The following is a 13,426-nucleotide window of genomic DNA, read 5'->3' as shown; positions in this document are numbered from 1 at the left end:
TCCTGAAAGAAATATTCGTATTCTGTGGAGGTTTGCTCCTCTGAGTTAACCCGTGTAGATTGTATACGCGTGTGCAATGCGAGCGGTAGTGTAGCGGTTAACGTACTGGGATCATGCACCCGGTGACCCAAGTTTGATACTCGGCCAACACCCGCAAAGTATTCTTCACCAGTCCTGGGCTTTTCTTTTGGTCGACTTGGCCGCCAAATGAAAACGTGGTGTGGTTGTGAACTTTACTACTTGGCAGACAAAGGTGGACGGGCGTAGTGCTGGCCAACCACCTAGTGTGGTATGCTGGTCTTGAATAGATTCTCTCAAGTCTAAAAGTGATATGCAGGTGATTTTTTTTGTTTGCTTCATCGTTGTAATGAGTACGTGTTCATTTAAAGAATCTCGTGATGCCTACATCTGCCGCCACCTTGGAGAATCTGAGCGCTGTCATGGACATCTTCGATCGCGCGAGTTCTGCGCCAGCTGTGAAGGAGGCGTGGGGAGCGTCTTCATGAGGAAGCACGCGCTGCAGAATCTGCTCGTGAAGCACATGCGGCCCTACCTGGCGGTGGGTTTCCTGCGGGATCCGCGCGGCGGCACCGCGCACGCGTTTCTCGAGCCGTGCGCGTCACCGACTGCGTCTCTTTGCACCGAGCTGCTCTGCTCGGATCGCGCACTGCGGGAGCCACACGGCCTGGAGACGCGAAGGCTCGAGCCGGTGCTCGGTTTCCGTTGCTCGAGCGCGCGTAGCCACTGCTAGGGGTTGATTGACTGGGCTTTTAATGGCCAACTTGGCATGTTTGCTACTCGTACAGCACTGAGCAGAGGGATTTCTGCATTTCCTGTAACAAACTGTTCCCACTATCGTGACTGCAGGGTGCCTGCGACCCGGATGAAGTGCGCAACATCATGGGGGATCTTCACGAGAACCAAGGCACCAGCGTGGACTTCCAAGCGTTCATGGCCACGTGGACGAGGATCCTCGTGGCCGGCCATGCCCCGTTCCAGGAGCGCGTGTTCCTCACCAGGGGGCCCTATGGACCGCCAATTGTTGCTGATAAACCGGAATAAATTCCTATAAAATATGATGAATATTAAAATTGCTGGCAAACTGGTCTGTCCTGGTCTTCGTGAAATCGTGTGAAGTTGGGAACCAACGAGCTGTGGTTGGCTCTTCTCGTGTTGCAAATTTGGTTACTGGTGTAGGACTCCTACTGACGCGAAAGCTTGTTTGTCTTTCTCGGTTCTTTAACGCGTATAGTTCACATCTCCTCTGTCGGCATCACTCAATGTCCCGTCGCTTCGCTCGCTCTCCCTCTGCTCCTCTCCTCCAGCAACCCTCTCTCCGGCTCGGTCGCTCTTTGTTCTCTCTGCCGTCCCACTCCATCGTAGCTTTCTCCACCGCTGCTATACTGTACTCGCTCCGTCCACTGCTACTTTATCTGTATTCTCTTTATCCGCTGCTACTCTATTCTTTGTCCACTGCTACCTTGTACTATACTCGCTTGTCCACTGCTACCTTATACTATCCTCTCTTGTCTGCTGCTCTGTCTCTCGTCCCAGGCACCAACCAACTCCCGTTTTTTCCCACGCTTTTTGCCTTCATCCCTGAACCAATCCCCCCATAATTAATTGGACCATCCCCCGCTTTGCTACTCGCCCCCAGCATCACGTGGTGTTGTAGACACCGCGGCACCAATTCCCGACACCCATACCTCTCGTCCAATCACTGGCCTGCGTCCTTGATTACCCCCGGCCACCTGCAGGCCCCCCTTAATTACCATGCCACCTTAATTGGTACAACAACAGTATGTCGCTTCGCGCCCTGTGTCCTCGTTTGCCCTCACTCCGCCGCGTGGTTCTCAAGTCCTGCAATAGCGGTGGACTTAATGGCACCTAGGTTTGCTCGGCCCAAAAGGAGCAACGAGCGTGGCACTATCCTCGGATGGTAAGATAATCGGGCTTTGTACTGTTCAAAAACAGGTCCCGTGATGCCTGGCACTTCACACCCAATTATTAGCGCACCGAGAACGGGTATATCCATGGAATAGAATCCATTCTATACAAATAGCGGTCACCCTTCCGTTTCTGATTTTGATGTATTGGCAAATCTTGGAAATAATATTAGAGCGTCCAGCCTCGCACCTCAGCATTTGAATTGGGAAGGGTTTTCTCCTGGCATGCAAGGTTTGGGTTCATCAAGTTCTTGGCGAGACTAACCATGAAGTAACCTTATCCCAGCCCTTGCAGACTGTGTTAAAGCCTAAGACTGAAATTAAAGATGTCCATCCTCTGATGGCAAGGAGCTATGCCAGCGTGCAGATAAAGACTTAATATTTGATGGAACTCTCATTTAACCAAAGTTATTCACAGGGCATTAGACATCAGTTCCCGAAACTTTAGTGGAATCAAAGGCAGATGAGTGACCACCTCTAGTTGTTGGTGGGCCAATCTAACGTGTGATGAATTGATGTGAAAACGCAAGAACTGGCAGTAAAGGTTTTTCAAGCTGGGATCGAGGCAAACGAGCTGAAAAAAAGTCGAGCACAAGGTCGAAATGCACCTGGAGATCTGCTGGAGGCACAGCTGGGAAACATCACAAGGTTTATGAAACCTGGCTAGTTATTGAAAGGTGAGTGAAGTTAATAGTGAAAGAGGTGTTTACATGAACGTGGAATGTTTGTTGCAAAAAAAGCAAGGTGGCAGTGTAGGACACGCAAAATTGTGCCAGCAGCGTCTGGAATGCAGGCGGGGTTATCATTGTGCTATGTTCATGATGAATGGTGATGACACCGAAGGGCAAATGGGTTGAATATTGCGGATCTGGCACGTGAATTGGTGTTGGTTTCGGAGTCTCACCTCGGGGAAGGCTTCAGACATTTTGTTGCTGAAGGCAGAAAGTGGAGAGGCCGCGCTCTGGTGGCTCCACTGCTCAAAGCCCCATTTCCACTCGATGTGCAACCGCACGACGCCAATCCCAGTGTGGTGTCTGAGGGGTTCGAGTGCAAGATCTGTGTTTGTATTTCAGGGACATTACGCAACTACTCAAATGGTCCTGCCTTCCCACCGTTCCTCATCCCATTCACCAACACCGATTTCCCACAGTGGTGAAGTATGGTCAATTAACACCGCAGGAATCAAAACATTCGAAATTTTAAATGTGTTTTGTTTAACCAGATGCGATGAAAAATCCAAGAAACCAGCATAAAGTCTAATTTGCAAGTGATCGAGATGAGCGAAATAAAAAGAAAAATAACTAAAGTACAAAAAAAAGAAAAGTAATCTCACCAGAAACTACTGCGTCACGAGAAATAAAAAAATATTGCACTAAAATAAATGTTGAATGAGTTATTTTTCGCCTAAATCGGCTCAAGTTGATTATACATTTGTAGTGACATAGAATCGGTCACTTAGCAGCATAGCGCTTGTTGCTGGCAGGGAAGGGGATCTGCAGTTGCAGCAGCCCTGACTGACAGCAGGTCACGTGATAGACCTGAGATAGGGATGTAGGGGAAAGGTTACAGAAGGGGCACATGAAGGAAGCACGGGAACCCGCTCGTCGGCTCTAGAAAGGGGGCGTGGCCGGGGCGGAGCGAGGATCCGCTGGGAGGATAAAAAGGGGACCCGAGCGGGAGATCGGAGCTGTCGTTTGGAGTGCGATCCCGTCGTGCTGCTTGAGTCTTCGTCGCCGTCTTCATCTTCATCATCTTGACGTCGTCAGTCAGGCAGTCTGCCACTGCAGGAGCCCCACGGCATGGAGCCGCGAAGGCTGGAGGGGCGCTCGGGTCCGTGGCTCGAACGACTAAGCGCGCAAAGCTCCTGTTCGGGTTTGATTGTGATTGGGCTTTTAATGGCCACAATTGCATGTTTAAATTTCGATTTAAATTTCGATTAAAAGCTTTATGAAAAGCATGTTTGCTATTCATATAGCACTGAGTAGAGTGATTGGTATCTCGGCCTCGCTGTGCGCTGCGTTGCACCGCTAGTCGAGTAGATAACCTTGCGTTCAATAAACCCTCGGAGCCAGAATGAACGTCCGACTCCAATCGTCATCTATTGATTTGAACAAGGTAAAACTGGTGAAAAAACACAGATACAGCATCTGTTATAACCCGGAAACACCAACACAATGAACACCGCAGCATCAGAACATTGTCTTAGATAACAATAGATCCTGGACGGACCAGGCCCCTACATTACCACTGAACAACTAGACAAGAGCACAAGCCGGTGCGTTGCACAAAGGCACATCGTGTATTCATCCCACTGCACCCCAAATGTACAGCATTACACATAACACTAAACTGTGGATGAGATACTTCGTCATCTTTGCTCTCAGGATCGCAACATAGCCACCTGGGCACAAGTCTGACTCGACCTACTAAATCACAAGTAACATCCACAATAAGGAAAGTTGCAGGCTTCGTTGCTAACTAGGCCTCGTATTTACCACAACAACCTAACGGTACCATAAAGGCATTTACATCACCATAACGGTCATTCCAACATTACAACAGCATTTCCAATATTACAAGAATATAAACAAACTTACAGACAATGCTTCTCAAAGTCCCACGATGGACAATTGCGTCTGGCTTCACTGAGACGCGATGTGTGCCGCCATCTTGACTTATATGTGTAATGGCCGACGCCCGCATGGTTCAGTGGAAATCTAAAATCGTAACTTCCTGGTTACGTGACCAAAATTAGCATCAAAAACAGGAAATTCCTGTGTACATACGCCCCCCCCCATCTGCCGTGCGGCAAAAACTCCTGCCGTGAGACAGAACACTCCCCGTCTGGTATCTAAGAGATACCACCATTTATTTCCTATCTAAACAAATGTATAACAACTTCGACGGGTCAACTTATTTGTCCATATCTTTGCGAGAGAGAAGTAGTACTGTCTCGACTATGGGCCTGACGAAAGTTCTTGCGACACCTTGCTTCGCAATCATAACCTCGACCTTTCTAACTTTTCCATCGGCACTTGGAATCGACTTGAGGATGCGGCCCATTGGCCACTCATTCCGTTTGGCTTGGTTGTCCTTCAGTAGGACGAGGTCGCCTTCTTGAATGTCTGGTCTGTTAGACTGCCACTTGTTGCGCACTTGGAGTGTCGCAAGGTACTCGTTTTTCCAGCAACGCCAGAACGTGTTCGCGAAGCTCTGCACTTGTCTCCATTGACGTCTGTAGAGGTCTGCAGTGCTGGCCTCCTCGGTAGGTGCTGTGAGCATGTCTGTCTTCTGGGTAAGAAGTGTAGCAGGAGTCAAGATGAATGGTGACTCCGGGTCGGTTGAGACGGGGATCAGGGATTTTGAGTTAATTATGGCTGAGACCTCGGCCATGAGAGTGGTCAAGATCTCGTGAGAGAGCCGTGTGGACCCGACATCACATAGCATGGAGTCGAGAATGCGTCGAGCAATCCCGATCATGCGTTCCCAGGCTCCACCCATATGCGAAGAGTGGGGAGGATTGAAGATCCATGTGCAGCCTTGGTCACTAAGGTATTTCCTGACAGAATCATCTTCGACATTCTCCGTATTGATCTTAAGCTCTTTACATGTTCCAGTGAAATTGGTTCCACAATCAGAACGGAGTTGCTTGGCTGGCCCTCTGATGGCGAAGAATCTCCAGAGTGCATTTATAAAGCTCGAAGAGTCCATGGACTCGATGACTTCGATGTGCACTGCTCATGTACTCATACAGGTGAACAGCACTGCCCAATGTTTGCTGTTCGCGAGCCCTCCTCTGGTGCGGTGGGAGATGACTGTCCATGGTCCGAACACGTCGATCCCTACAGAGGTGAAGGGAGGTTCCACACTGAGTCGATCGGCTGGGAGGTCTGCCATTTTCTGTTCTTCCTGTTTTCCACGTAGCTTGCGACACCGGATACACTTGTGGATTGTGCTGGCGATGCACCTCTTTGCTCCAACGATCCACAGCCCTGCAGATCGGATTGCTCCTTCTGTGAAGTGCCGACCTTGGTGCTTGACCTTCTCGTGGTAGTGGCGCACGAGTAAGATTGCGATGTGGCTCTGGCTTGGGATTATGAGGGGGTTTCGTTCATTCTCATCTAATTTTGCATTCCCTAGCCGACCACCGATCCTGAGCAAGTCGTCTTTGTCCATCCTGGCGTTTAGCTTCCTGAGGGTGCTGACCCTAGGAAGGTCTTCTCCCTTGTTGATGGCCTTGATCTCGCTTGCATAAGCTGCCTGTTGCACACAGCGGAAGATTGATTTCCTTGCTCTGGAAAGCTCGTCTTCAGTGCGTGGTACTGTGCAGTGATGCCATCCATTGCAGCTACCAGTGGTGCCTCTCAGTGGGTGATGGAAGCAGTCTGCGATATGCGTTAAATGTGCTATCGCTCGCACGAGCGTCGTCCATTTCGAGAAATGTTCAAAATGGTGTGGACTCAGTGGACTTCTTGGTCGCACATTTTTTACGAAAGTTGTCACTCGGGCTCTATGAGTCCAAAGGTCTCTTTGGTAGTACATGGGCCACCGTCACGTCGTAAAAGGAACGCTGGACCCGTCAGCCAGATGGTTTGTTTCAGCAGAGATGCAGGGACAGACCTAGTTGCGAGATCTGCTGGATTCTGGTCAGTTGGAATGTAGTTCCATTGCTCCGGCTGCGTCGATCTCCTGATGCGCTCCAGCCTGTTGCTGATGTAGGTGTAGAACCTTCTGGTTTGGTTGTTTATGTAGCCTAGTACGACCTTACTGTCCGTGTAGAACTTGACCGCGTCCAGTTTGACGTCAAATTCGTCTAAGATCAGTTCCGCCACCTCTGTAGCAAGAACGGCTCTACACAGCTCAAGCCTTGGGATAGTATGTTCCGGTTGTGGGGCCTTGCCGTGGAACTCCTTCCAGGATTCCCACTCGGACGACAGCTCCGAGTCGAGGAACGGAGAGGCCACGGTCACAGCGACCACCACCACGATCACCAGCAGAGCGACGAGCAGCGGCTTCGTCTTAGTCTTCTTCCCGTCAGTCAGGGCTGGCTTGGAGAAACGTGGAGGAACAAACTCCAGCGAAGACGGTGGATGTACAAGCGAAGTCATGGTGGTTTATTCGTAAGTCTGCACGGTACAGCCTTGACTTCTCTCGCCGAGTTTCTATTTCAGCATGAAGTTGTTGGGGCACGGTTTGAAGAGCGACGTGCATCCATTCGCGAGCACACTCGTTCTGAATGTGCTAATGTGGTCTGGTTTGTGTGTTCCATCGAGACAAACGTCACCTACGATGACCCATCCTAGGTCGAGTCTCTGGGCGTAGAGAGCGTCGTGAGGTCCATTGCGTTGGTCGCGAACCTTGTGGACTCTCAGCATGTCCCTGCCGAGCAAAAGTAAAATCTGTGCCGTGTGATTTAATGGCGGGATGAACTCTGATATGGGTTTCAGGTGTGGGTGGTGACGTGCAACTTCGGGCGTGGGAATCTCACTCCTGTCGTCCGGTATCTCATTGCACTCTGTCACCGTAGGAAGGGCTAGCTTCATGGTGCTATCTATGGTTTCCACCATGAGGCCGCTCGCTCTTCTTCCCGCTGTCTCCATCAGTCCTGAGCATGTTCTGAGCGTGTATGGAAAGGAATTCCCACCTACGCTTAGCTGATCAAAGAACTCTGACCTTGCCAAATACCTGTTGCTCTGGTCGTCCATTATGGCGTACATCCTTGCTGCCCTTTCAGGATGTCCTTTGGGATACACTCGGACGAGGCATATCTTTGAGCAAGATCTTCCTTTGAAGCCTTCTCCACAGACTTCTGTGCATTTGGTTGTGAATGAAAAAGTGAGTGCGGCGGTCTCGCCTTGCTCCCCGCCGTGCTCTGCTTCGGGATCAGAAGCCTTAGTGCCACTGGGTTTGGAGTAAAATGTGTGCAAAGCAGTTGCGTGCTTGGCGCTGCCACATTCCTCGCACTTGATATCTGCCTTGAAATTCCTTGCAAGGTGGTTTGTAGAAGCACAGCATTTGAAGCACACTCCAAATTCTTTCAGAATGTTCTTCCGCTCTTCCAATGGCTTCCTCCTGAACTCATGGCATTTCTGGAGGGAGTGAGGTTTATCATGCAATGGGCATTGCTTCTCTGGATCCTCTATCTTTTTCTTTGTGGTGATTGCCTGGACAGAGTTTGCGAATGTCGTAGGAGAGACCTCAGTCTTGTGTACGGAAATTGGCACTCTCGCTGTTCCTCGTTTCGCCATTGCTCTTTCCATTTTTGGGAGATCTGGACTGGAAATCCCCGTGGTGCCAAACATGAAACTCGGGTCATTTCTAGTCTTAACCAGGTTGCGGATAAACTTTGAGAAAAAAAAGAATGGGGGGAATGCAACCTGATGCTCTGACTTGTATCTTGAACCCGCTGTTCTCCATTTTTCCTGCACGTCAAATGGCAATTTCTCTACGATGGGGTTCACGCCATGGTAGGTATTCAAGAAAATGAGACCTGGTAAGTAGGGGTCAGCCTGGGCTGATTCAAGCTCCATCAAAAGATCTCCAAGCTCTCGTAACCTTTTATTGTCCCTTCCAGAGATGTTTGGAAAGTTCTGCAACTTCTTGAAGAGAGCCTTCTCAATCGTTTCTAGGCCACCATAGCACTCCTCGAGCCTCTCCCACACCGCATGCAGGCTTGAGGCGGGGTCGTCAATGTTTGCTGACCGGATCCTCTTTGCGTACTCTGCAGATTCATTTCCTAACCATTTCACCAACAGGTCGAGTTCTTCACTTGCAGAGATGTCTGCATTTCGGATTGCATTCCTGAAGGTAGATCTCCAGGCTCGATAGTTCTCAGAGTGGTCATCAAACTTAACGAGTCCTGTGTTGATTAGTTCGCGGTGAGCCAGGTACCTAGCAAAGTCCCCTAGTCCTGCTGATCCAGGGTGTGTCCATACTGGCGCTTGTGAGGTGGCATTATTGGCTGTATTGCCTTGCATGCCGTCATTTGCGATGGCGTTGGACTGTGGGCCAAAAGGGTTGTGATCACGTTGGTTTGATCCCTTTATGTGACTGTCTGGAATGTGGGTATGACCTGATGCATCCACGTCTTACCCCTCGTGTGCGACGCTGAGTCGGCAACTAACTGCTAGGGCAGGATATGCATTTCCACCATTCCTGTAGACAGCGTTCATGTTCATTCGGTGTGGAGATGGCGATGCCTGAACGTCCACCTTTTGTTCATTATCGTTTGGTGGAGGAGCATTGATGCATTGTTCAGACCAGTCCAAAATATTTTTTCTGGTGAGTTGATCACGGTCCTTGACAGGTATCTGTTGTATCTATGCCCCCTTTTCCAAAAAATAATATTAAGAATAATTAGGCCAACATTTTTTAATATATATATTTTTAATTAAATCATGAAAACAACCCACTACTCGCCACATTCCACGACAGGCATCTGGGAAATGTGGAATGCCATCAAATAGAGAGGGGTCTGGCCTCGGGACGACCCACTCAGGGGGAGAAGGGGTCAAAGGGTCGCGAGGGGGGGTCTGTGCCTTGGATAGCTGGGGCGTCTGTTTTTCGGTTGTTGTTTTTTCTCGCAAGAGATGCGCAGAGGGGAGGGGTTCACGTTTTTGGGTTTTAAACACAAACACACATCACGCAGTGCAGTCTGGTTCGAGTCGCGCTCAGTCTCGGGACTCGGCTTGCGACGCAGCGTTGCGACGGGGCTCGCAAGGGAGCTGGGGCGGGACGTGCCTCGAGAAGAGATGGAACGAGGAGGGGTCGTTAAAGTCGCAGAAGTCTGAGTTCAGCCTGGGTCGAGGCTGGGTTTCAGCCGTGCTCTGGCTGGCGGAGCATCGTGAGGGAGCAAACACCGATACCGATGGCCGGCGTCGCTTCTCGCAGAATGAAGTGGCAAGGTGTGGTCGAGGTGCGAGTGAAACTGACGGAGATGTCAGTTATCATTCTCGAGCAATAGCGAAGTCAACTCAACGTCAACTCAACATCAACCCACGAACGAGAGCCATCGTTCATCGCCAGAGCGCTCCAAGCCGGTGAGTGTGCACAGCCGCGTCGTCCAGAGCCTGAGCCAACACAGCCCTGAAGTAAGGTCGGGTGTCCGTGTGAAGTTGGCAGCGATCAAGGAGAGAGAGAGCGCACGAGCAGCACCACCCGGGCGTCACCGAGCGTTGTGCCGACTCGTCATCTAGCAGCGGATGAGCTGTGCGCTATCCAACGACGGAATCACCGCGCACCGCTAAAGGCGAGCGTCGTGCCGACGCCACTCATCAAGCAGTGGAGAGAAAGTGCACGAGCAGCACCAAGCCCCCGGAACCATCAAGCGCCAAGCAACCAAGTTCTTCAAAGAACATCGTGCCAACGCCGCTCAATCTAGCAGCGGAGAGAGAGAGTGCACAAGCAGCACCAAGCCCCCGGAACCATCAAGCGCCAAGCAACCAAGTTCTTCAAGGAACATCGTGCCAACGCCGCTCAATCTAGCAGTGGAGAGAGAAAGCAGGACGGGCTCGCTGCGGCCACGCCCAAGCGAGAAGGAATCTCTGGCCGCTGGTTGTATCTCCCCTTCCCCACCCCACAAGCTCCGACACAACTCCCGGATCTAAAAAAATAATAATTAATTTTACAAGGAGACAACGCACACACAACACGCACACGAAAAAGACTTTCAAAAAGTTATAGTTGTCTTCTTGGTTCTTTCGGTAAAGTCACGTAGAAGGGAAGTAATAAAAAAATAAAAATAAAACTTAATAAAATTATTCTCACGACGTTTCGGCCACAACGCAAGTAGCCGTCCTCAGGTGAAAACCAGGTCTGTCGAGGCGACAGCGTCTGAATGAAACAGCACACGCGCTTGGAGCATGTATATAAGCTGGGTAGGAAGGGGGGAAGAAAGGGGGAGCCTTGAAAAAAGAATATGCATATCAAGAGGAATTTAGCATATTTATGGGAAATGCAGGTTTGTGATTAGTACTGCATATGCCCGTGCATTATGCAGGATTAGCAGCATCAAAGGGAGGGGGATAAGGGAAATGCAGGTATGTGATATAGGATATGCAGGTATGTGAATAGTACTATTTATGCCCGTGCATTATGCAGGATTAGCAGCATCAAAGGGAGGGGATAGGGGTAGCATTAATGAAGGGAAGGAGTGTTAATAGTATGTAGCTGCAGTAACTAAAACCACCACGTAAACAACTAAAGTATATACTACATATTATCATCAGTATACTAAATATACTCTACAATAAGCTGAGTTACTAACAGTACATTACAATTCTACGTCGTAAAAAAAATATATAAATATAATATGCTTCCATCTAAACTTTATTCTCTTACATCACACGAGTCTACACCGTACTATATACTGCCATAGACAAACCCAACATTAAATTACATACTGTATTGCTATAAACCACTGGCAATGTGTTCCTGGTGAACTCAAACACGTACGCCAAGCTCTTAAGGCTAATGGTTACTCCGACTACACAATCCGCAAAGCCATCACTCCAACCATCAAGAAGGATCCTGTTGAGGAGCCTCTCAAAACCATCACCTTACCCTACATTGCTGGGGTCACAAAAAAGATCTCCAAAATCCTGATTAAACACAAGATCCAGGTCCGATTCAACACAGTACATAAAATCCGTGATCTGGTCCCGTCTGTAAAAGATGTGGTTCCAGACATACAGTACCCTGGCGTCTACAAACTAAGTTGCTTCTGTGGTAGCAGTTACATTGGAGAAACCAAACGACATGTCTCGGACTGCATCTATGAACATAAAGCAGACTTGAAACACAGTAGGACAAACACCTCAGCCGTGGCAGATCACTGTTACAATTCAGTGGGCTCACATGCTATTGACTTCTCCAAGACAGAGGTTCTCTGCAAGCCATCTGGCTACCATGAGAGATTCGTTCATGAGGCGATCCACATATACAAACACAGAGACAATTTCAACCGAGAAGATGGATTCCAGCTTAGCAATCATTGGAAGGACGTAATAAACCATTTCGGATCTTAACTGATTGTGTTCACGTTTACGGTGACTTTCAGACCGCGTTCCACTCACCGGCATTGTATTCTCCGCAGGGAATGGATTCTTTGCTCCGCTGCAAGTTTCCTCCCACTACTCTTCCTCTTAGTATCTTTCACACGACGGTCAATGGTACAGTGTATAATAACAAATAGTATAACATTCATATGCTTAATACAATGTACAAAGTAATATATAGTATCGTAATTGTATAGTGAATATACAGCAGTGTGATATACATTAAGGTGGGTAGAATAATACATAGTGTAATATTACAATATAAGGTATAAGGTAGTTTATAGCAATACAGTATGTAATTTAATGTTGGGTTTGTCTATGGCAGTATATAGTACGGTGTAGACTCGTGTGATGTAAGAGAATAAAGTTTAGATGGAAGCATATTATATATATATATATATTTTTTACGACGTAGAATTGTAATGTATTACTTACTGTTAGTAACTCAGCTTTTTGTAGAGTATATTTAGTATACTGATGATAATATGTAGTTTATACTTTAGTTGTTTACGTGGTGGTTTTAGTTACTGCAGCTACATACTATTAACACTCCTTCCCTTCATTAATGCTACCCCTATCACCTCCCTTTGATGCTGATAATCCTGCATAATGCACGGGCATAAATAGTACTATTCACATACCTGCATTTCCCATATCACAAACCTGCATTTCCCGTATCCCCCTCCCTTTGATGCTGCTAATCCTGCATAATGCACGGGCATATGCAGTACTAATCACATACCTGCATTTCCCATAAATATGCTAAATTCCTCTTGATATGCATATTCTTTTTTCAAGGCTCCCCCTTTCTTCCCCCCTTCCAACCCAGCTTATATACATGCTCCAAGCGCGTGTGCTGTTTCATTCAGACGCTGTCGCCTCGACAGACCTGGTTTTCACCTGAGGACGGCTACTTGCATTATGGCCGAAACGTCGTGAGAATAATTTTATGTTTTATTTTTATTATTTTATTACTTCCCTTCTACGTGACTTTACCGAAAGAACCAAGAAGATGAATCCCTGCAGTCACAAAAGCTTTAAATCGAAGTTATCTTTGTGTTTCGAAAAGGGTTGCAATTTCAAGTTGGTACGTTCAATATCAACTGATCGTGCGGGACAGTTGCTGCCGTCGAGTTACATGAAATAAGAGGTGTTTTAGTCATTCATTTTCGTTAATTGCATAATCTTGCCGATGAATCTATTGACGTATACTTTTGCCTTTGCATATTAGAGTGTCATATGTTTGTTTAGAATTAAAATTGCTTAACACCAAGTGTTCGAGTGCTTCTTTCCCAGTCCATGCTAAACTGTCTTATTCATAAGAACTGTAACCTGCGTTGAGATGTGAATTTGGAGACCTAACATAACATAAATACACTAAGATAATCAATAAATGTTTAATCAAAGATAATCGTTTATCCCGAT

The 13,426-nt window shown here is 48.1% G+C and overlaps 1 protein-coding gene across 1 annotated transcript; it reads left to right on the top strand.

Annotated features, from left to right (window-relative positions):
* The first annotated feature begins 394 nt into the window (after positions 1 to 394).
* Positions 395 to 1,106, top strand: LOC144732712 (uncharacterized). Its single transcript, XM_078614297.1, is given in 3 exon segments — positions 395 to 452; positions 455 to 559; positions 868 to 1,106. Coding segments are annotated over 3 exon segments (354 nt in total). The 5' UTR covers positions 395 to 398; the 3' UTR covers positions 1,063 to 1,106.
* The last annotated feature ends 12,320 nt before the right edge of the window (positions 1,107 to 13,426 follow it).

The sequence above is a fragment of the Lampetra planeri genome, chromosome 43 (assembly GCF_965212315.1).
Source record: "Lampetra planeri chromosome 43, kcLamPlan1.2.h2, whole genome shotgun sequence".
Classification (NCBI taxonomy): Eukaryota; Metazoa; Chordata; class Hyperoartia; order Petromyzontiformes; family Petromyzontidae; genus Lampetra; species Lampetra planeri.
The sequence above is the reverse complement of the archived record's forward strand: the minus strand, read 5'-3'. Positions and strand labels throughout refer to the sequence as shown.